Raw genomic sequence first — 24792 nt, 5'->3', positions numbered from 1 at the left:
CATTTAAATTAACCACTAAACTTATAATTTTCTTCCCACACGTCAAACAAACCACACAAAAAAAAACCTCGAAAATCTAACCCCAAATATCTTCTATTAATAACCAAAAATAAAAAACAAACTTAAAGACAAACAATAAAAACAAAAACTAAAACTCGTCAGATTCACTTGTCACTCGTAATTATTACATCCACTCTCTCGTTTCCTTTCGGGCGTCTTCGTGGATTTTTAGTAACTGTCTTCTCTTTCTACACTTTTTAAATTTCCCACTCCTGTTATTCGGTTCGCGTTCAGCTTACTAATACCGATAATCACTTCCCAGGTAGTAAGGTACAGTCAACAAGCTCAAGATCTCTTCAGAAGAATATAAATATTACAATTTAAAACAAACCCGGTATAAGTTATTGTTATTATTACCAAATTTATAAAACAAATGTCAAGTGTTGATAAATTAAAAGTGACTTTTAAAAATAATAAAAATTAAAATGACAGATATTTATAAAATATGAAGTGACACGTGTTTAACCGGCACATTTTTTATATATATATATAAACCAAAGACATTTATTTATTTATATATATATATATATATTAAATAAAAATAAATTATATTTTTATAAATTATTAAAATTAAAAATGGCTGTCAAATGGATCTTATTACTGTTAATCTGGTTTGTTTACGCTTCCGCTCAAGATGACGACTCGTTAGCTGGAAGTTTTTTGTCAGGTACGAATCTTCTTATAATCTTCTTGTAAGTAATCGGTAAAGTAACTACTACCGGATGCTGGAATAGAAGCAACAACATTAACTTGTTGTTTGAAAAATAGTTAACGGATTTTCCACGACCGGAAGTTTCGAGAAATAGAAATTGGCGACACCGTTTTGTAGTCAGGAATATAATGTTGTTGTTTAAGTATATATATATATATATATATATATATATATATATATATATATATATATGTATATATATATATATATATATATATCTATATATATATATATATATATATATATATATATATATATATATATATATAATATATGTTAATATATGCATATATATATATATATGTATATATGTATACCTACATATTTATATATATATATATATATGTATATATATATATATATATATATATTTATATATATATATATATATATATATGTATATATATATATACACACATACCTGGTTATATATATATATTGCCTGGTTCAAAAAAATATATATATATCCTATAGATATATATATAAATATATAGGATATATATGTATGTATGTATATACCTACATATTTATATATATATATATATATGTATATATATATATATATATATATATATATATATATATATATATATATATATATATATATATATATATATATATATATATATATATATATATATATAATGAGACTGTCTTGACATACTTTTATTTAAGTAAAGTCAACTTTATAGCCTACTATATTTTACCGCATTAATTATCATGATTGTTTTTTGAAGGTGACCTGATAAATTTATTAAGCAGAATAAAAATTAATTGTCAATTTTTTTAAGGGTTTTTTTTTAGATAGGATTATTTTGTAGTTTTTTTTTAAAAGAGGTTTTAGATTGGTAATTTTAATTTAATTCCAAATAAAAATCAGTAGATTGTAGAGTCTATAAGGTGCACCGTTGATTAACTACCGTTATGTTTGTTTCGGGCCGTTATATTACGCCTGCATTAAAGTTAAGTGAAAATTACATTATATTACAATATACTGATTTTTATTTTTATTGTTTAAGACACTAGTAATTTAATTATTATTGAAAAAATTTTATTTCAAAATTTTATATGTCCAAAATTAGAAAAAAAATTTTTTTTTTAATTTTATTTTATTAAAGCGGGAATATACTTAATATAAAATTAAGAAAATTAAGTTAGCCGTCATATAGAAATTTTTGAGATTTTTTTTTCATTAAAAAAATTATTACAAAAAAATAAAAAAAAATTTTATTTGTAAAAAAATTTAAAAACTGCACTGATAGAAGGATTTATTAACTATTTATTTATTTATTTAGAAAAAAACCCAACAGCCATTCGGCCAATAACAGGGTCACTTAAATCATGTATATAGATTAAATTTTTTATAATAATATAATATAAACACATTTTACATTTAACATTTATGGCGTTTATGTCCTAGTAATCATCAATTATTCAATTATTTAATTATTTAATAGTTTAAGAAAATAAGGAAAAATTACATAAAAAACAAAATCAGCGAAAAACAAAAAAAAAATTACAGTGAGTCAATCTTAAAGAAAGAAAAATAATATCAGACGATTATTTAATTTATTAAATATTTTTTTCATTCAATAAATATTTATTTGAGAAAAGTACATTTATTAATAGTTAATGAGTATTTATTAATAGTTAACAAATATTTATTAACAGTTAATAAATATTTTGTTGAGTGAATTTGTTTCGCTTGCAATATATGATATCAAGATTGTTTATAAATAAAAACCATCTTTATAAATTATTTGGATTAATTATATTACATTATAATAACGTTTATTGTAATATAGCAAATTCTATCACAGCTCATAATTATCTTTTATATTTTTAAATATTAAAAAGGTTAATTTATTTAGTAAATTGAATTATTATCATGTACTCCAGCTAGAGTTATAAAATGTGTCTAAAGAAAATTGCTATTTTTGCTTTTTATTTTAAATAAATATTTGTTAACAGTTAACAAATATTCATTAACCATTAATAAATATTTATTAACAGTTAATAAATTACTTATTAACTGTTAATAAATATTTGTTAATTAACAAATATTAGATGACATTCAATCAATCGTCCGATAAAGAATTTATTAACTGAATAAATATTTATTAAATCCTGATGTTAAAAAATCATTTATTAAGTTAATAAAGCTTATTAAATATAAATAAATACTTCTATCAGTATGTAAGTGCAATTTTTAAAAAATATCTTTTTGTTATAATTTAATTATTAAAAAAAAATCGAAAAATTAAAAACGTCGGTTACACAAAAAGAAAAATTTCTTGACTGGAGAACCAAATTCTTGGTTCAAGAAAATTTTCAGGTGCTTGAAGGAAGACCGAAGTTGTGTTGACTGAAGTGAAAATTTTTCTTGGAATTCTATTCTTGGTAGAAGTCATTTTTTCTTAATTCTATCATAAATACTTCAGCTGAGAAAAAAATTTTCTCACCTTGAGAAAATTTTTCTCGAGAATATTTGATACCCTTCTTATATTATTTTAGCGTGCAATTATACATATTGAATGAAAAAAAATGATAAAATATTATTTGATCTTGCCATTTGACATGTTAATTAATAAAAATATTAATGAAAATTTACTTCTATCTTTATATTTAATTTTTTGGAGCAAGAGAGAAATTTTCTCAAGACAAGAAAATTTACTTATATCAAGAACTAAATTTTTTGGAGCTTCGAGGCTGAATTTTCTCAAAACAACAAGATTTTATTGACTTAAATAAATTTTCTTAGATCAAGATACGTATTTCTTAAAGCAAGAGAATTAATTTTTGAAATAAGTGAAATCTCTTATCAAAAAAAAAATTTTTTTTTTGCTCAAGAAAATAATTAGGAAGAAAAATATTTTCTTGACTCAAGTGAACCTTTTTTTCTGTGTGACTTTATATAAATTATTAAATTTATTATAATAAAGTTAGCCAACATTTTTGATTTTTTGATTTTGCTTAATTTATTAAATTAGAACTAAAAAATATTTTTAAAAAATTGCTCTTATAGTTTTTGAACTTTTTTACAATTGAAAAATTTTTTTTTAATAAAAAAAATTATAAAAATTTTTAAATGTCCGCTAACGTTATGTTCATATTAAATTTATCAAATAAATTTAATCGAATGATATTACATTATAGGCTGGTAAAGAGAGCAGATAAAAATGAAAATTCTAAGATGTAATTGCAAGTACTGGGTGGAGAAGTAGCAGAATTAAAAAAAAAAAGATTATTGAATATATTTTGAAGCATTTTTTTAATTTTTTTAATGATGTTTAAGTTGTCAATTTTTATTAAAAATTAATTAGAATGAAAAAGTGCTTTTAAAAATTTTTACTGATAATTTTTTATAATTTTTACATATAGAATTTTTTAATTAAATTGTTTTTTTTACGATTTTATAGTTATAAAATTATAAAAAAATTTATAATGTCAATTAACTGAATTTTGTTTTTATTTTAATTGATTTTTTATAAAAATTAAAAAAATTGACAACTGTAGTATTATTAAAAAAATTTTTTTTAATTTTTTAAATGCGGAATTTTAATATTAAATTTTTTTCATAATTTTATTAAAAAATTATAAAAAAAAATTTGATATATTAATTAACTTGTCTTTTTTTTTTTATTATAAAATGAATAATTAAAATTTATGAAATATAAATTTAGTTAGAAGTCTCAAAAATATTTTACAAGCAATAATTAAAACTTAAAAATAAAAATAAACTACTTGAAGAAATTTTTTTTACTGTAACAATTTCAATTACAGTAAAAAAAAAAAAAATAAAAATTATCTGAATCTAATTATTGTAATTGCTGTTAAGAGCAAATAATTGAAAGCTAAAAAAAACCAAACTCTCACTTGATCTGAAAAAAAAATAATAATAATAAAAACAATTAACAAAAATTATTACTTAAAATTTAAATATACTTGTTATATATATATATATATATATATATATATGTATATATAGATATATATATATATATATTTAACGGTTCTGTAACGTGTCATAATCTGTTATAACAAGAATCTCCAGTTCAATGACTCGCCTAAGCTACGGGGGATCTCACGATCAGATAATGATTATGTATGCAGGAATTTTTATTTTATCCTTTTAGTATTTTAGTTACGGATAACGTTATTTTCTAACGTGTTCTAACGAGTTTATAATATTTATATTTCTTCAGGTCAAACCTGTTTAAAAAAATATTACATCAGTTTTATTTAAAAAATTAATCTATATTATTAAGAGAATAAGAAAAATGATAGTCAATTTATTATGATAAATATTTAGATTCGTAATTAAGAAATGACCTTGTATCTTGTAAACTATTGACATTTTTAAAAATATAAGCTCATCCTGAGGTTACACTCATCAAGACCTTTCATTTGAGTACACACATCAATTTTTCATATATTTTATATATTTATATATATTATATATATGTATATATGAAAAATATATCAAAAATGCATGTGGGTACTTAAATGAAAGCTTTTGATGAGTGTAACATCGAGATGAGCTTATATCTTGAAAAATGTCAATAATTAAGAAATGAAGCTGTATATAGTCAATTATAGACATTTTTGAAGATATAAGCTCATCCCGACATTACACTCATCGAGACCTTTCATTAAAGTACCCACATCAATTTTTCATATATTTTATATATTTATATCCACTCTTATAATTTAGATGAAAAATATGAAAATATACACAATAAGACAAACTATTCGTAACGTGATTGGTCAAATATATCATAAGTATGAAAATATAGATAATTCCATACTAAATTCACACGCGCGCTTGCGCGCGCAACGTATACTAGTATATTATATATATGAATATATGAAAAATATATCAATAAATGCATGAGGGTACTCAAATGAAAGCTATTGATAAGTGTAACACCAGGATGAGCTTATATCTTTGAAAATGTGAATATTTAAGAAAATACAGTGCCATTTAACAGAAGTCATGGTTTAATAAAGTAAGGTTGCTAGTAACCTTTAATATTACAAGCAGTAAACCAGGGTTTGAGTCATAGTACAGAAGACGACATTATACTTGAAGTTTACGTATATATAAATTAGATTCGGAAAAGTTTATTTAGGCTGCATTCGAAAATGCTCTATCTCTAGCTACATAATCAAGAAATGACCTAGTATCTTGTGAAATATTGATATTTTTAAAGATATAAGCTCATCCTGATGTTACACTCATCGAGACCTTTCATTTGAGTACCCACATCAATTTTTCATATATTTATAGATATTTTATATATTCATATATATTATATATATATATATATGTATGTATGAAAAATATATGAAAAATTGATGTGGGTACTCAAATGAAAGCTCTTGATGAGTGTAATATTGGGATGAGCTTATATCTTCAAAATATATATTATATATATGCATATGGGTGATTCTCTGTAAGGATGTTTTTGGCTGTCCCAGGCATTTTTTTATTGGAAAAGTTGTTATTTTGTTACTAAAAAAAATTTATTACGAAAGGAAAAAAACATTTCTATTTGGAGCATTGAAAACTAAAATGGAATAAATTTTGGTTTTTTTTGCTATAAATTCGTAAACCACCGAAATGTCAGTCCCCTGGGCTGTCCCAGTCCCAAAATTAAAACTTTAAGATCAAATTTTAAGTTATTCGTCAATAATATATAATTTGGTCCATAATGTTTATAAACTTAATTAGTTAACTAACAATCTTCTTCAATAAAAAGTACCGAAAGTTAATTTGTTTCATTAAATTCATTAAACCAAAGTTTGTCCCAGGCATTTTAATATCAGTCCCCTGCCAGAAGTTCAAAGCCAAAAAAAAAAAAAATCCAGCATGTTATTTTACCTTTTGTATGGTTTATAAGGATCTAACTAGCCGTAAGTTAATAACCATAGGACTGTTAGCGCTTTATCGCCATTTTATTTAGTGTCAAAGCACCGTTTGTGCTGGAAATATCTGTCTGGGCCACTTCAAAACTCAGTCCCCTGGCAGCTATTTTTGTTTATAATTTATTTATAAAATTGGATCCATAAGTCTTAATATTATTCTAATTAATGTAAACATTCATTGAGAACTTAAAAAGTTGAATGCATCGAAATAGTTTGCTTGATTTTTCTTAATTTGATAAAAAAAAATCAGCCCCCTGTCATGTTATATGGCAAAAGATACACAAATATCGAAAAAGCAAAAATTAATTCGGCTGTTTATTTATTATAATTAAGCTGATAGTTTTGTAGCCCTTGTTAATTTTTTTTCTAATAAAATCAAAAATAATTTGGTCGGACAATTTTGTACAGATTTAAGATGTCCTTACAGAGAATCACCCATATATGAAAAATATATCAAAAATGCATGTGGGTACGGAAATGAAAGGTCTTGATGAGTATAACATCGGGATGAGCTTATATCTTTAAAAATGTCAATAGTTAAAAAAGTACAGTGCAATTTAACAAAAGTCATTACTTAATAAAGCAAAATTTTATTTATTTATATTTTACAAGTCACGGCAGTCACATAGTGACTGCATGGTTGCAAGAATAATTCTATTTTTATCCCTAAATAAAAAATTAATTATTAAAATACTTACTATATATAAATATTACATATTTAAATAAATATAAAATATTTTTTTTCAGGGTTGCTAGATTCACTAGCAGATACGGCTAATAGCGCGGATTGTCCAGGAGTTTGTGTCCACGCTTTAGCGACGTTAATATGTGACAAAGTTCTTGACGAGGTCCAGTGTCCAACTTCTAGCATGAGATGTTGCGTGAACGAGCCAGCTAATGGAACGGATGGTTCCGTGTCTGAGAACGATATTGAGGGAATCGGAATGACCAGCACCACCTTCAAGGAAATACCGCCGACGACGACTACCACCACCACTACCACCACACCTGTACCGACTACGGCTTCAACTACGACGCTTACTCCAATAACGTCGATAACGACAGTGTCTACCACTCAATCGGTAAGTTTTATTAAAAATAAATATTTTATTGTAATTGTAAATTATAATAGTTGAATTTTATTGTTTTCAGAATGGCCATAAAAATGCCAGTGACAAGACAGGTAAAGATAAATTTTGTTTTTCCTGCTTTTTTCAAGCTTCGCTTGAAAAATTTCCCAACTAATTTTGAGCTCTTCGAGCTCAAAATATTCAATAAATAGGTTCATAGAAAAAAAATGAGTATTTAGAAATTTTTTAAGGGCTAGAATTTTTGAACGCGTCGTTTGATTTTGATTTGCTTGGCGGCATTCAACGCAATTTTTTAAGTACAAAAATTGTTTGTCTGGAGTCGATGGATTGAAGAATTTAAAAGTTATCTCAAAAAAAACGAGTATTTAGAAATTTTTTAATGGCTAGAAATTTTGAACTTGTCGTTCGATTTTGACTTGCTTGGCGGCATTCGACTTAGTTTTTCAAGTCCAAAAAAGTGTCTCTGCTGTCTGGAGTTGATTAGTCAAATATTTAGAAAGTTATTTAGAAAAAACTTAAAAAAAATGTATTTTTGGTTTTTATTTTTTGAATTTCTTTGAAAGGGCTCTGGCGATTGACTTTAAAATCTAATCAGACCGAAGTCTCAATGAACACTTTAGAACGCCGTGTCGGTCATCTCGATCGGTTGATTCGTTCTAAAGATATCCTACGGCAAAATTTTATTTACATACATACACACGGCCGGACGTCCAGCCGGGAATAGTCGGAACAGCTTCCTAGGACCTCAAAACCTGGAGATCTGATGAAAACTCTTATTCTCAAAATTCCACCGACAATCAATAACTTGGTATTTTTAAAAAAAATTAATTTTCAAAGCGGGAAGTTTAAAAATGTCAAAGTTGTTGGAAAAACTACTGGTAAAAAATGAAATAACTTTATTATCGAAATATCTTTCTCAAGTTTATAATTTCTTATTAGAAATAAATTAATAAAATCCGTAACTTTGAAGAACTGGATAATAAAGTAGAATAGGTTTTATCGGTGTAATAAGTAGAGTATAAAAAAAATCAAGTATATATAAATTTATATATCTATATATGTATTAAAATTTTCCAGTTTAATTAATTTTTCTTAAAGTTATACTCGTAGATAAAAAAATCTTCCACCTCATAAATTAGGAATTATATAGGAGGAGGAGGATGGTTTTACTTGTATCACTGTAGAGTGTTTTACAAGGGAGGGTGGGGAATTATTGTCTCTCCACTTTTTTCTCCGCAATATAATCTCTCAACCCCGTCATTATAACTCTCAACCACTTTTTCGTCTCCACCCCCCTGCATGTCGGGATTTTTTCTTTCATGCCCGACACACATGTGCTGCGACTGTGGCCGACTTACGCGTTATAATCAGTACCTGCATTTGCATTACGGTCTTAAATAGTATGGAGGTACTTCTATAATGACATTTTACCTCCATAACTATATGGGAAAACCACAGAAAACCCGACCGGTACAGAGGCTGGCAATGAAACGCACATATTCTTAGTTTATAATCATTGAAAAATATTGGTGCGCGCCGGAATCGAACCCTGGTCCCACTCGTTCGAAATGCAGGTACCGAGCCGATTAGGCTATTGCCAACCTATTAGGAATTATATAAAAATATTAAATGATTATTGAAGAAAGAGATTTGATGAAAACTATTATTCTCAAAATTGGACAGAAATGAATAACTTATTACTTTTTAAAAAAATTTTTAACTATTAATAATTCAATTTATTTAAAGACTATAATTTAATTTATTAAATTTTAATAAATATTTTTTAACATTCAATAAATATTTATTTGGGAGGAAAGTACATTTATTAATATTTATTAATAGTTAACAAATATTTATTAACAGTTAATAAATATTTTGTTGAGTGAATTTGTTTCGCTTGCAATGTCATGTGATATGAAGATTGCTTATAAATAAAAATCATCTTTATAAATTATTTGGATTAATTATATTACATTATAATAACGTTTATTGTAAAATACCAAATTCTATCACAACTCATAATTATCTTTTATATTTTTAAATATTAAAAGGGTTAATTTATTTAGTGAATTGAATTATTATCATGTATTCCAACTACACGGAAAGAAAATTGAAGGAGTTTTTACTATTTTACTATTGTAATTTTTACTAAATAAAATAGTAACGGTGGACTATACTTCTCATTTAGTAATTTTTACGATCTACTATTGTAAATTTTATCCAACAAATAAGACTAGCAAGAGTCTTAAAAAGTCGAATACTATAGAGCAAATTATACAATATGTGTTTGTAAACTTTACAATTCAACTATTGTAAAAATTCACAGCTGGTTTTTTTAAAAGAAATATTAGGGAGGGAGAGAGATAGAAGGTTGGACTAATTGGTACCTGTACATTAATCGAAAAAAGAAACCGACATTTTCGTGCTATCTAGGAATCGAACCCAGAACTCTGTGTTGGCAGCCAGAGACTCTTCCTCTACGCTATCCGAGGTAAACTAAGACGTATATCCTTTAACATTTACATAAACTCGAAGTCTAGCGCTGTGCACGGCCATCACTCACACTAATTGAGAAACATTCCAATTCAACTATTGTAAAATTTGCTATAGTTCTATTGGAAAGATACAGAGGCAGCACTGGAAATTTTCATCTCTTACTTTTTACAATAGTAATATCGTATTTTTTCATGAATAAATAGTATTTTTTCTTCTAAAATATTTGACAATTAATAGTAATAAAAGTATAGTCCAGCTTTACAATAGTTGTATCGTAAATTCTCCCAGAAATTTTTTCCCGTGTATAGAGTTATAAAAAGTGTCAAAAGAAAATTGCTATTTTTGCTTTTTATTTTAAATAAATATTTGTTAACAGTTAACAAATATTCATTAACCATTAATAAATATTTATTAACAGTTAATAAATGTACTTAATAAATTACTTATTAACTGTTAATAAATAATTTATTAAATGTTAATAAATATTTATTAAATCCTATGTCAAAAAATCATTTATTAACAGTTAATAAAGCTTATTAAATACAAACAACTTATTTTCCAGTTCCTAAATGTTCTGGTGTTTGCATCGAAGCCAGGATTGCTAACTACTGCGAAGCGATAGTGAACATCGACAGTCTCTGTAAACCTGAACACCGCTGCTGCGTTTCCCGTGACTCCTTCGGCAACAATCCTCCTCCAGAGTTTTACGTTATTGATAGATCTAAAACAGCTAAAAATACCACCCAGACCTCAGCCCGTCCAGAAGAAAAATACGCTGAAAAATCTACGAGTACTTCAACTCCAGCGACTCAATACACAACCACAGCAAGACCCAAGCCAGCTCCAAGGAAACCTTGCAGAGGAGAGTGTGTCAACGGATTATTCGCTTTGTTCTGCGAGAACCACGATCACGAGGCTGAATGTCCCTCTGACGGGACTTGCTGCATCACTGATGCTCCAGCAAAGGTAGAAGTACAAACCACAACTACTCCAAGACCTACAACGAGACCTCCTCAGCCAAAGTTACCTCCTTGCCGCGGATTTTGTTTGCTGACAATTATGGCTGCGTTTTGCGAACGACCGAACACTATTATTGGGAGAACTTCAACTTGTCAGAGCGGATATGTCTGTTGTGATGAAAGCAACGCACCTGCTCATGTAAGTTCTGATTAAGTAATAAATTTTTACATTTATTAATTACCTTAATTGGTTTTTTAAGACTCCTAGACCTAGACCAAGACCTTCTACAACTAGAGCGCCAACGACTACTGTTTCTATGCCTCCAGATCCAAGGCCAGAGTGTCCTGGATCTTGTATAGTTTCTTATTTATCTTTTACATGCTTCCGTAAGTTCTTTATTATTATTAACAATATAAATTTTAAATATTTATGCAAGGAAAAAGTAAACTGTAATAAATAACAGTCGATTTATAATAAGTAATGATCAGCTGCTAAAAATTACCATTTCAAACAGTAAAATCGTGATTTTACTATTCACTTTATAATATTTACTATTTAAACGTTACAATTTACTCTTTACATGGAAGAAAATACTATTTCAAACAGTAATATTCGCTATGTAAACACTGATAAAAGGATTTGTTTATAGTTAAAAATATTTGTTAATATTCAACAAATCATTTATTAGAGACCACTTTTTAGTCCTTAACAAATATTTCTTAGTATTTAAAAAGATTTATTAATATTTAATAAATGAATATCAGATTTATTAAATACAAACAAATCATTTTAAGGTATTACCCTCGCCAGAGTCGTTTTCTTAAGATTTTTTTTAAGCTTTGGCAGGTTAATATCTATATAATTCTGCATCGATTGGCGCAATTTGAGAATTTTTGACCATCTAGTTTCCGAGATATTTAATTTCAAAGTTTGAGTGTTGAACGCTCTTATACATTACGGTATACGGGATATCGAAAAGTTTACCTACAAACATTTTTATATCTTAGAAACTTTTCTTAGGATCTTTTTAAAAAACTAGAGTAATGTTAACTAACAACTAAACAATTAAAAAAAAAAAATTCATTGATAATTACCACACAGTTTCAGAGATATTTATTAATAAGTAATGAAAAATTTACCAGACTTTAACCGAGGAGGGGATACGTTAATAAAGCTGTGGCAACAGGGCAAGTTTTGTGAGCCGCGAAAGAAGTATGAGACGCGCATGCGCTGACAAATTTGAAAAGTTTAATTTACGTTAGGTTTAATATTATAGTTATTAATTTTATTTATTTAAAAAAAATAACAATGATTATTTTATGAAAATAAGTATTTTTCTATATTTATAAAAATTCAAAAAGTTATCAATTTTAATATAATAATATTTATTAATCTTTCATAAGTTATAAAAATAATAGTCAGATGAAAAAATAAAAAAAATACTAAAATTTAAAATCAGTTAATACATCAACATAAAAAAATTAGTTACTGATTTTTCTGAAAAAACAAAACATTATTATCAATTATTTTTAACTTCCCGCTAAAAATCTCAGATTTTCAAAAATCGGGAAGTTATTGTTTTTACCCCGTTTGGCAAAAATCGAGTTTTCATCAGATCTCGACGTTTGAAGGTCACAGGAAGCTTCCCTGACTACCCCCGCGATGTTGTCACTATGTCTGTATGTATGTGTGTGTGTGTGTGTGTGTGTGTGTGTGTGTGTGTGTGTGTGTGTGTGTGTGTGTGTGTGTGTGTGTGTGTGTGTGTGTGTGTGTGACTATGTGACTCGCTTATAACTTTTGAACGGTTGAACCGATTTCATCGCGGTTGGTGCCATTCGAAAGGGCTACGCTGAACTTAGATTTCCTGAGAATTTGAACCGATTCGGACCGATAGATTTTAAGAAATCTTGAAAAATCTTAAAAAAAAATAAGAAAAAAATCATTTTTGAAAGTAGTTTTTTTGGAATATCTTTTAAACGGCTCTATCGATCAACTTCAAAAACTAATCCGCCCTTAAGCTTGAAAAACCACGCCGATCGGCGTCAACCCGATCAAAATCGGTTGATTCGTTCGAGAGATAGCGTGAACGAAAGAAAACCGAAAAAAGTGTTTTTTTCACATAACTTCGTCATTTCTTCTCGGATCGTTTTTGATGATATAGAATAATTTCAGAAGTTAAAAAACCGCGTCGATTGCCGCCGAAAACGTGGAAATCGGTTGATTAGTTCGAGAGATATCCTCGACGAAATATTTGGAAATAAGGATTTTTTCAACATAACTTCGACATTTTTTGGAATAACTTTCAAACAGCTCTACCGATCGATTCCAAAAACTAATCAGCTCTTAACATCATAAAACCACGTCGATTGCCACCAAGCTGGTCAAAATCGGTTGATTCGTTCGAGAGATATCGTGAACGAAAGAAAACCGAAAAAAGTGTTTTTTCAGAGTTACTCCGAAATTTCTAGTTTGACCAATTGAAACTTAGAAATTATTTATAAGGCTTAAAAACTACGTAGAATGCCGCCAACCGCGTAAAAATCGGTTCATTCATTCAAAAGTTATTGCGGTATGAACATTCAAAAAATAGTGTTCTATGAAACTTCTATCAGACTTTTGAGCTCAAAGAGCTCAAAAGCATAGAAAATGTATCTTTTTGAGCTCGGAGAGCTTAAAACAACACACAGATTGTACTTTTGAGCTCGAAGAGCTCAAAAAAGCGGCCAGGTATTAACGGAATTAGCGGGAAGTTGCAGGGATGGCCTTTAGGGTCAACCGTTTTCCTAATTTTTTTTCTATTTGTTATTTGCATAGTTATTTTCATATTTGTTAGAGATTTCTGTCGTTTTTCAAGGACTTTTTTTATGAATCGTCCTTTATAAGTCAATTTTTCAGACATTGTAATTATATTTCTGAATAAATGTATGTAAATAAATAGATAAACGCATGTGTCAAAACAGAGGTTAGTCTACAGTTAGTTCAAAACACTACAGTATAACCACTATAAAATGTCTCAACGCTCACGCAGTGTTGCCAGACTTTTCAAACGATCAGTTTCTCGTTCGTGATTGGCTGAAATAAGTACATAAACAGCAAAAAGTTTTAAGCTTGTCAATAATGACTATCCAGTATGTGTACCATACACTCTAGCATAAACTTTTGACGACGGAAGTCGCGAGGGTAATACCTTAAATACTAAGAAATATTTGTTTGATACTAAAAAATGGTCTCTAATAAATGATTTGTTAACTATTAACAAATATTTTTTTAATACAAATAAATCCTTCTATCAGTGAATGTCTAAAATGTTAAAGTATAATAATTAACAATTCAGACTTTGATATTTAGGGGGCGACCATAAATTACGTGAGGCATTTTTGAGAATTTTTTGACCCCGCCTCCCCCCTTGATGAGATTTTGTAAGATTTTCCCCAACTCCCTCCCCCCTCCCTTAATCTCACGCGAGATTCTTCAAAATTTATGTTTTGGCTGTAAACGTGTTGGATTATTGAGAAAAAAAAAGCGCCATTCGGCTACACCCGACATGGATAGGTAGATTTCTTGTTTGAATATTGAAAAAAAAACGTTATTAAAAGGCCGTAATGTCCTGAAATTTATTTTTTATTATATTGCACGACTCATGATGCGAAGCATCAGAGAGTGCTTTACGATCGAAAAATTTTTTTCGCCTCATTTTGGCGGCTATTTTCATTATTATAGCCTTGTTAGTTCACGGAATCAAGATATTTTGCATACTATTGTCGAGATAATTTAATGGAGATTAATTTCATATTTTTTAAAAATTGATTTACTGCAATAGAATTGGAAAAAAACACCAAAATAGGTCAAAAAATTTTCCTGTCCGTCATGTGTGAAACCCGGAAACACTGTAACTTGTGAAAAAATCCATTATTTGAGTTAAATTTTTTTTTTTAAATTCTAATCGACGATTGTAGGTCACTGAATGCGAATGATTAATTAATTCAGTGTCGTTTAATTGCAATTAATAAAAAACGAAATTAAGTAAATCTTTTTACATTATATTTGTGAATATAGATATACAAATACATGGAGTGATCATATACTGGTACGTGATCATCTATTGGGGCTTTTACCTTAAAGTTCTATAAATTTGTTCCATCACATTTGTTCATTAAATTATTAGTAATTGACCCTGTGATAGTACTATGATTTTTAAAATTTTATTAAAAAGTACCCAATCTATGTATAGTGTCATAAATAACAAAAATTAAATAGCCAAAATTTTCTTATTTATAATTTGTAAATCTAGAAATTAATATACAAAGTATTTTTTTAGGAAACGCTGAACTTACCAACATATTCAAGTGTAAAAAATTCGGCCACCAGTGTTGCGCACCAAAATCACTCATCCGGGAATTCCAGCATGGAAATTCCAGTGACACTATTTCAAATAAAAATGACAGCTTCATTGCTTCACGTCCTTACACTTCGACTCTTCCTACTCCATGTAAGTTTACTTTAAATCCAATATAATATAATTTTTTTAATTTTCTACACGTCAAATTTTTTAAGAATATTTTTTTTTTAATAGAAAAAATTCTTAAAATTTTTAAATATCAACTAATTTAATGAAAATTAAAATCGCTGATATTTTATAATTTTCAAAGTTTTTTTAAGAAATAAATTACTGCAAGAAAATTATTAAAAAAAAAATTGACATCTAGAAATTTTAAAAAATTAAAAATGCAATTTTTTTAAAATAATTTTTGGAAAAAATTTGTTTGTTAAATAAAATTAAAAAATGATCAAGTGACTGCTAATTTTAATGTAATACTAATTTAATTTTTATAAATATCTCAGTAAAATTTCATGACATTAAAGTTATAGCTGTCACTTGATAATTTTTTAATTTTTTTTAACAAATAGGGTAAGTGTGGGTATTACTGCAGATTTTCTTCTTTTAATTATCAATAAATGGGTTATGACTTTTTTGATTAAAAAAAATTATTTCTGTTAATTTAAACCTTTCGGAAAATAACTGCATAGTGGTTTTATAAGTAAGACAATTATTCAATTTGTTATTAATTAATAAAAATTAAGTAGTTACAGAAGTGAATAATTTTATCTTTTTTAAGAGTTTCAGTGTAAAAAGAGGTGGTCGTAAAAAGTCTTTTTCTTTATATAAATGACCTAATTAATATATTTTTTACATTTAGAAGTTAGATAACCCTTTTTTAGAATCAAATAATTAATAAAAATTACATTTTGATCAGTAGAATTTATTTAATTAAGCATGCAGTAATTGGTACCGAAAAACCGCATGTGCGTGTAATACTGCAATTTTCTCAGTCGACTGCAGTAATAGAAGCGCCTCTATTTGTATATGTCTGTACCTATTACTGCGGGCATAAACACGGCTATTCTAACTTCTAAATAAGTGCGTGAATCAAGTTGTCTTGAAGTGAAAAATAAACTATGGATAAAATTAATAAAAAATCAAAAGTTAATAAACAAAAAAATAAGAAGTCGAGGCAAGTCCAGGAAAGCAATAATCAGTAGATTGTAAGATTACATCAATTAAAATTTACCAATTCTGGTCAATTAATAATACGTTAAGGCTGTTACTTATTATTTAGATTATGAAGAATTCTTGTTATTACATTAAACTAATAAATTTTCTTTTTGATAAGTTTTTGTTGATTTTTAAGTAAATCCTAAAATACAGCCGTTCTGCAGTAATAGGTACGCAGTAACTGGATCAGTTGCAGTAATGGACACGCAGTAATAGAAGCAAGCTACTTTAAGACCTGCAGTAATACATGCATTTAGACTTCTTTTTAAATGCTTATTATTTAACGAAAATATTTGTTTCTCTCATTGTTGATTTTATTTTGGGTTAATAATAAGTCAAACTTTTGTTTAAAAAAAAAAAAAGTTATTATTATATTGAGAAAATTTTATAAAAATGCTTTCGAAGTGAGACTTACGAAAAAAACTGCAGTAATACCCTAACTTACCCTCACTTACCCTAAATATTGTCGGAAAAATTATTTTTAAAAAATTGCATTTGTAATTTTTAAAAATTTCTTCAATTTTTTGTTCTCATTTTTTTTTGTCATAATTTATTTGTTAAAAAATTCTAAAAATTATTAAGTACACGGTGAGAAATTTCTGTAGAAATTTACTATGCATACATAAGAAGACTGAACCTTAATGACTCAATTCAAAATATTACCATAAAAATTTAAGAATATCATATTGTACCAATCAATATTTACTAGGGACCATAGTAAATTTGACCATGCAACTGTTACATAAACATATATAAAAAATTTTCGTAAACTGACAGAACAAAAACTGTTAGTGTACTTAAAACTTTTCATTATACTTTTCATTATTATTGCAAACAAAAAAATATCGTGTTTGGTTTGATATTTTTTTTGATTGTCAAAAACATTTTTTACTCCAAAACTTTTTATTTTTTACAGGAGTTTTTTTATTTTTTTTGCTATAGTACATTCGGAAATTTAAATTATTGCATATTTCATTTTATTATGGTACATTTCAATTTCTACCATTTACTATGTCTGATTTCATTTGTTTCGGAAATTACTATGGGCCATTGTAAAATTTTATTCTGAGTCAATAAGGTTCACTAGTAATATGCACCATTGTAAAATATAAAATCCATGCAGAATAAAAAATAATGAAAATTTCTCACCGTGTATCTGCTAAATTGATTCTCAGTAAAATTTTTTACACTGTTAATTTTTAGACGAAACAACAATGACAACACCAATGACAACTACCACTCAAATTCCCAGCACAAAGAGCCCGATTTACAGTAAATATGTCTGCGGAGTAAAAGGAACTTCGCGAGGTCCCATACAAGCGAGAGGTATACTCCGAGACGGGCGCGTTGTCGGAGGCGAGGACGCTGATGCCAATGAATGGTGTTGGCAAGTAGCTCTTATCAATTCTTTGAATCAATATTTATGTGGTGGAGCTCTTATCGGCACACAATGGGTCCTAACAGCCGCTCACTGTGTCACTAAGTAAGTTATTGTAGGTTAGAATATTTATATAGGTTAGTTCTAAGCACAATCTGACAGATTCTGGTAGCATTGTCAGATCAGGTGATGCGATCTACGTGCGCGTTGGAGATCATGACTTGACAAGGAAGTATGGAAGCTCAGCAGCTCAGACTTTGAGAGTAGCTACTACTTATATTCACCATAACCACAACAGTCAAACGCTGGATAATGACATTGCATTGTTGAAACTTCACGGACAAGCGGAATTAAAAGATGGCGTTTGTTTAGTTTGTTTACCTGCCAGAGGGGTCAGTCATACTGCTGGGAAGAGATGTACGGTTACTGGATACGGATATATGGGAGAAGGTAATTTTTTTTATAATACTGAAGTTAGCCAATTTTAATTTTTTGATTTTTTTAAAATTAAATTAGACCAAAAAAAATATTATTATGAGTTTTACTTGTATACCGTTTGCTGGTTTTCACAAGGTTACTTTCCGCTCTATATTATCAACTCAGTTATTCATCTCTTTTTTATTATCAACATATTCTCCACTCTTTTTATACTCAACATGTTCACCTGAGTAGGTCCCCCCCTTTTCCCCTATCCGTTCTTTCCCAACTCCCTTAAAATTTGCTTTAATATGGCTCTTTACCGTAAGATGGACGGTGGCGTTGTTTGCTCGGTGGGTCTTATATACGTGACTGAATAAAGTAGTCAGTACTTGTCTCGAATAGCTTAACTGGTAGAGCCCTTGGCGCGTAACCGAGAGATCTGGGTTCGTTTCCCAGTCTGGGCTGTCTGATTAATTTTTTCAATTACGGAAAAATTCCCACTGAGTAGGTCCCCCCCCTTTTCCCCTATCCGTTCTTTCCCAACTCCCTTAAAATTTGCTTTAATATGGCTTCTTTATTAAATTTCTCTTTATTAGCCATAATTTATAGCTAAATTTGTCATTAAAGACAAATTTGGGAACTGGGGAAATAAAGGATAAAGGGGGGAGGAGGGACCTTACTCAGTAGGAATTTTTCGGTAACCGAAAAAATAATTCAGACAGCCCAGACCGGGACTCGAACCCGGATTATTTGGTTACGCGCCAAAGGCTCTACCAGTTAAGCTATCCGAGACATTGTCCGTAACTACCATTCCGTCACCTAATAAGACCTACCGAGTAATAAACACCACTGTCCATCTTACGGTAAAGAGCCATAATTTATAGCTAAATTTCTCTATATTTGCTTCTTATGTTATATATCTCCACTTTTTATTATCAACATGTTCTCCACTTTATATTAGCTTCACTTGTATGTCAGTTTGTCAGTATGTCAGTATGTAACTCTCCGTGGGTAATTTGCGCACCTGAATATTTTTGATAATCAACAAATAATAGTTTAAAAAAACTAAAAAATCACGCTTTTATAAATAAACCAAACTAAAAGTAAAAATAAATAATAGTTTAAAAACTAAAAACACGCTTTTTATAGAAAACCAAACTAAAAATAGAAAATAAATTTAAATTAAGAATAGTGTTAAAAATTTCAATAAATATAAATTAATAATAGTGTAAATAAAAAAATGTATTTTATTTTAAAAAGCGTGAGGTGCATGGTGTCAATAGTTATAAATATTTTATTGACAGATATGAGTAGAGTGATTATCATTTTGATAATATCTTAAAAGCACCCCACGCTTTTTAAAATAAAATACATTTTTTTTTATTTACACTATTATTAATTTATATTTATTGAAATTTTTAACACTATTCTTAATTTAAATTTATTTTCTATTTTTTAGTTTGGTTTTCTATAAAAAGCGTGTTTTTAGTTTTTTTAAACTATTATTTATTATAATCAACATATAATTTCATTCCAATGCGGCTGTGGACCGACTTGTGCTTTCTGTACTGCATTTACCCTATTCCTCAGCCCTTTCTATCGGTTGTTGGAATAGTGGCGATGGGAAAATCACAGAGAAAACCCATGCCAGTACAGTTTGGCTACCGGAGCGACCCCCGACGGTTGGTGTTGAAACTATTCGAACAACCGTCGAGGCTCGAACCCTCGCCTCACGACATGACGCACGAACGAACTATTGGGATAATGACTTAGTCCTCTCGGCCATCATGCCGCTTGTACCAAAAAAAATATTTTTTTAAAATTACATTTACACTTTTTTAATTTTTTTTACAAATGATAACTTTTTTTTTTGTTTTTTTGTAATCATTTTTTTAATGAACAAAAATCTTAAAAGATTTTTAAATCTCGGCTAACTTAATTTTCATTTTTTTATAATACTGAAGTTAGCCGACAATTTTAATTTTTTGATTTTTTTTTAAATTAAATTAGACCAAAAAAAATATTTTTTTAAAATTACACTTACACTTTTTTAATTTTTTTTAACAAATGATAACTTTTTTTTTGTTTTTTTGTAATTATTTTTTGAATGAATAAAAATTTTTAAATCTCCTCTAACTTAATTTTCATATTTTTATAATACTGAAGTTAGCCGACAATTTTAATTTTTTGATTTTTTTTTAAATTAAATTAGACCAAAAAAAATATTTTTTTTAAATTACACTTACTTTTTTAATTTTTTTTACAAATAACTTTTTTTTTGTTTTTTTGTAATTATTTTTTTAATGAACAAAAATCTTAAAAATTTTTAAATCTCGGCTAACTTAATTTTCATTTTTTTATAATACTGAAGTTAGCCGACAATTTTAATTTTTTGATTTTTTTTTAAATTAAATTAGACCAAAAAAAATATTTTTTAAAAATTGCACTTGAAGTATTTCAAGTTTTTCACAAATGAAATTTTATTTTTATTTTTTTGTAATTATTTTTTTAATAAAAAAAATTTTTAAATGTCGGCTAACTTAATTTTCATTTAAATTTGACATTAAATTTAGCTGTCACTTTACAATTTTTTAATTTTTTTTAAAAAACAAATTTTTTTAACAAACTATTTTTAAAAAAGTGCTTTTTTTATTTATTAAAATTTCTACATATCAATTTTTTTACTCATTTTTTTTTGACATAATTTATTTATTAAAAGAATCATTAAATTAATTTAAATTAAAATTAGCAGTCATTTGATCAATTTTTAATGTTATTTGACAAACAAATTTGTTCCAAAAAATTGCATTTTTTATTTATTAAAATTTCTGCAAGCCAGATTGTTCCTCCTTTTTTTTTTGTGATGAAAATTAATAATAAAAAAAATTGACATGTAGGAATTTTAATAAATTGAAAATGCAATTTTTTAAAAATAATTTGTTTATGAAATAAATTTTTTTAAAAATAGTCAAGTGACTGATAGCTTTAATATCATGCTGGTAAAATATTAATATTAATATATTTATTAATAAATATTAATATATATTCTCTTGATAATAAATTTATAAAGAAAAATTAATTTACAGCTGGACCAATTCCTCTAAAGGTTCGTGAAGCAGAAATTCCAATTGTCAGTGACGCAGAGTGCATTCGTAAAGTAAATGCAGTAACAGAAAAAATATTTATTCTTCCTGCGAGTAGTTTTTGCGCTGGCGGTGAACTTGGAAACGATGCATGCCAGGTAATTATTTTCAAAATAATAAATTAATTTATTATAATAAATTTATTTATTAATTTTTAAATAAAAAACTTTATCTCTAGATACATAATTAAGAAATGACCTTGTATCTTGTGAACTATTGACATTTTTAAAGATCTAAGCTCACTCCGACATTACACTCATCAAGACCTTTCATTTGAGTATCCACATCAATTTTTCATATATTTTATATATTTATATATATTATATATATAAATATATGAAAAATATATCAAAAATGCAAGTGGGTACTCAAATGAAAGCTCTTGATGAGTGTAGCATCGAGATGAGCTTATATCTTTAAAATATATATAATATACATATATGTATATAAATTTTAGTTAAGAAATGATCTTGTATCTTGTCAACTTATTATATTTTTGAAGATATTAGCTCATTCCGATATTGCACTCATCAAGACCTTTCATTTGAGTACCCACATCAATTTTTCATATATTTTATAAATTTATATATATATAAATATATGAAAAATATATCAATAATGCAAGTGGGTACTCAAATGAAAGCTCTTGATGAGTGTTACATCGGGATGAGCTTATATCTTAAAAAATGTCAATAATTAAAAAATAAGCTTGTACCTTGTGAAATATTGACATTTTTAAAGATATAAACTCATTCCGATATTACACTCATCAAGACCTTTCATTTGAGTACCCACATCAATTTTTCATATATTTTATATATTTATATATATCATATATATGGATATATGAAAAATATATCAAAAATGCAAGTGGGTACTCAAATGAAAGCTCTTGATTAATGTAACATCGGGATGAGCTTATATCTTAAAAAATGTCAATAATTAAGGAATGACATTGGATCTCGTCAACTAATTACATTTTTAAAGATATAAGCTCATTCCGATATTACACTTATCGAGACCTTTCATTTGAGTACCCACATCAATTTTTCATATATTTATATATATTATATATATGTAAATATGAAAAATATATAAAAAATGCATGTGGGTACTCAAATGAAAGCTCTTAATGAGTGTAACATCGGGATGAGCTTATATCTTTAAAAATGTCAATATTTAAGAAAGTAGAGTGCAATTTAACAAAATTCATTATTTAATAAAGCAAAATTTTATTTATTTATAGTTCACAAGTCACGGCAGTGACATAGTGACTGCAAAGTTGCTAGTTATTAATATATATCAGAATAATAAAATTTTTCAGGGTGACGGAGGTGGTCCACTAGTTTGTCAAGACGACGGATTTTACGAACTAGCTGGTTTAGTCTCCTGGGGATTTGGATGTGGCCGAGTAGACGTACCTGGTGTTTACGTGAAAGTATCTGCTTTCATCGGTTGGATCAATCAAATAATATCCGTTAATAATCTTTAGCTTTTTCATTACCAATAATAATAATAAAAATAATTAATAATTATAATCATTATTAATTCATTAAAAAATAGTATTTATTTAGTTGATTATTTTCGTTGCATTTTGACGATTGTTCAAAAAAAATTCTTTTTCTTCCCAAACAATTATATTGTCAAAATGCAACGAATTGATTTATTTTAATACTTCTAACTACGCTTTGTATATTTATGCCTTAGTTATAATTTATAATTATGCCATGACTTATAAAATTTTAGTATTTTTTTAAATTTGTAAAAAAATTTATTAAAAAAATTACTTATATATTTTTATACTAAGTTAATATGTGTGTTGTGTTATATTTGAATTTATATAATTGAAATTAATATTTATAATAAAAAAAAAAAGTATTAATATTTATGTATCGCATATATCTAATAAATTTTATAATTTTTTTTTCCCAACAAAAAAGGTCACTTTAATTAAAAATATCCTGATAAAATTGAAATAAAAATTGTATCCTATAAAATTCAATAAATAAAAATAAAAAAAAAAGTATTAATATTTATGTATCGCATATAAGGTAAAAGCCCCAATTATTGACAGGGGTCTAAATATTAACACCTTAACTTATTTTTAAATATATTTAATCATCTGTAATAAGAATAACTATCGTATAAATTTTTATTAAATTCTAATTAATTAAAAAATTGAAAAAAATTACTCAGTTCAAAATATTAATTATTAATTATTAAAAAATAAAAGCACCAGATCAAACCTTACGAACGTTTATTTTCTTAACAACTTTGATAAGAAAAGCATTTTTTTTAAATGCTGTTTAAATTAATTTCTTCGTCTAATAATATGATCTTTTTTTTTTTTTAATTAACAATATATGAAAAATTTATAAAATTGAATAATCGAAATTAATTGTTTCCTTTATAATATTTAAATAATGGGTGTCAATAACTAGTTGATAATTTTCAAGTTGAATCTCGTATTGACAGCCATTCGACAGCGCTATCACGCCTTTTTTTACTTTTACCTAAAAAATTTACTGTAAGAGTTTGAACTCTTCTGATTCAATAATTATTTTTAAATTAATTTTTATATTTTTAAAAGTAATTAATCATTTATGGAAATTATTATTAATAAACTTTAATAAAATTGATTACTTAATAATAAGTTTTGATAAATAAGAATAAGCAGGTGATTCTAGGCATGCGCAGTATAGGTGTCAATAATTGGGGCTAAGGTATGTCAACAATTAGATCAATCAGTTTTTTAACCTGCCAATAATTGGTGTATCCGGATAATCTATTTAAGTATTTAAAATTAATTAGTAAATATCAGTGATTATCATTTTAAAAAAAGAATTTGATTAGTAAAAACATTACTTGAGACATTAATACAAACAAAATTCAACGATATTGATATTTGATTGCTTAAAAAAATCAAATACCTTTGTTTCTAATAGTGTCAATAATTGAGGCATCTACCTTATATTTAATTATCTGCAATAAGAATAACTATCTTATAAATTTTTATTAAATTCTAATTAATTAAAAAATTGAAAAAAATT

General features: G+C 26.8%; 1 protein-coding gene across 3 annotated transcripts; it reads left to right on the top strand.

Moving 5' to 3' along the window:
* The first annotated feature begins 568 nt into the window (after window positions 1-568).
* Window positions 569-23422, top strand: LOC123267479 (protein masquerade). 3 transcript variants are annotated; one of them, XM_044732128.1, is made up of 10 exons: window positions 569-727; window positions 7448-7782; window positions 7853-7883; window positions 10850-11445; window positions 11507-11633; window positions 15566-15736; window positions 18005-18284; window positions 18352-18629; window positions 21686-21840; window positions 23049-23422. In XM_044732128.1, exons 1-10 carry the CDS (start codon window positions 637-639, stop codon window positions 23232-23234), a joined length of 2250 nt encoding a protein of 749 aa, XP_044588063.1. In that variant the 5' UTR covers window positions 569-636; the 3' UTR covers window positions 23235-23422. The 3 variants fall into 3 exon arrangements, with proteins under 3 accessions (XP_044588063.1, XP_044588064.1, XP_044588065.1); XM_044732129.1 differs by having other exon boundaries at window positions 23067-23419; XM_044732130.1 differs by lacking the exon at window positions 569-727 and adding an exon at window positions 4860-4877 and having other exon boundaries at window positions 23049-23418.
* Window positions 23423-24792: the final 1370 nt, after the last annotated feature.

The sequence above is a fragment of the Cotesia glomerata genome, linkage group LG6 (assembly GCF_020080835.1).
Source record: "Cotesia glomerata isolate CgM1 linkage group LG6, MPM_Cglom_v2.3, whole genome shotgun sequence".
In the NCBI taxonomy this organism is placed as follows: Eukaryota; Metazoa; Arthropoda; class Insecta; order Hymenoptera; family Braconidae; genus Cotesia; species Cotesia glomerata.
The sequence above is the reverse complement of the archived record's forward strand: the minus strand, read 5'-3'. Positions and strand labels throughout refer to the sequence as shown.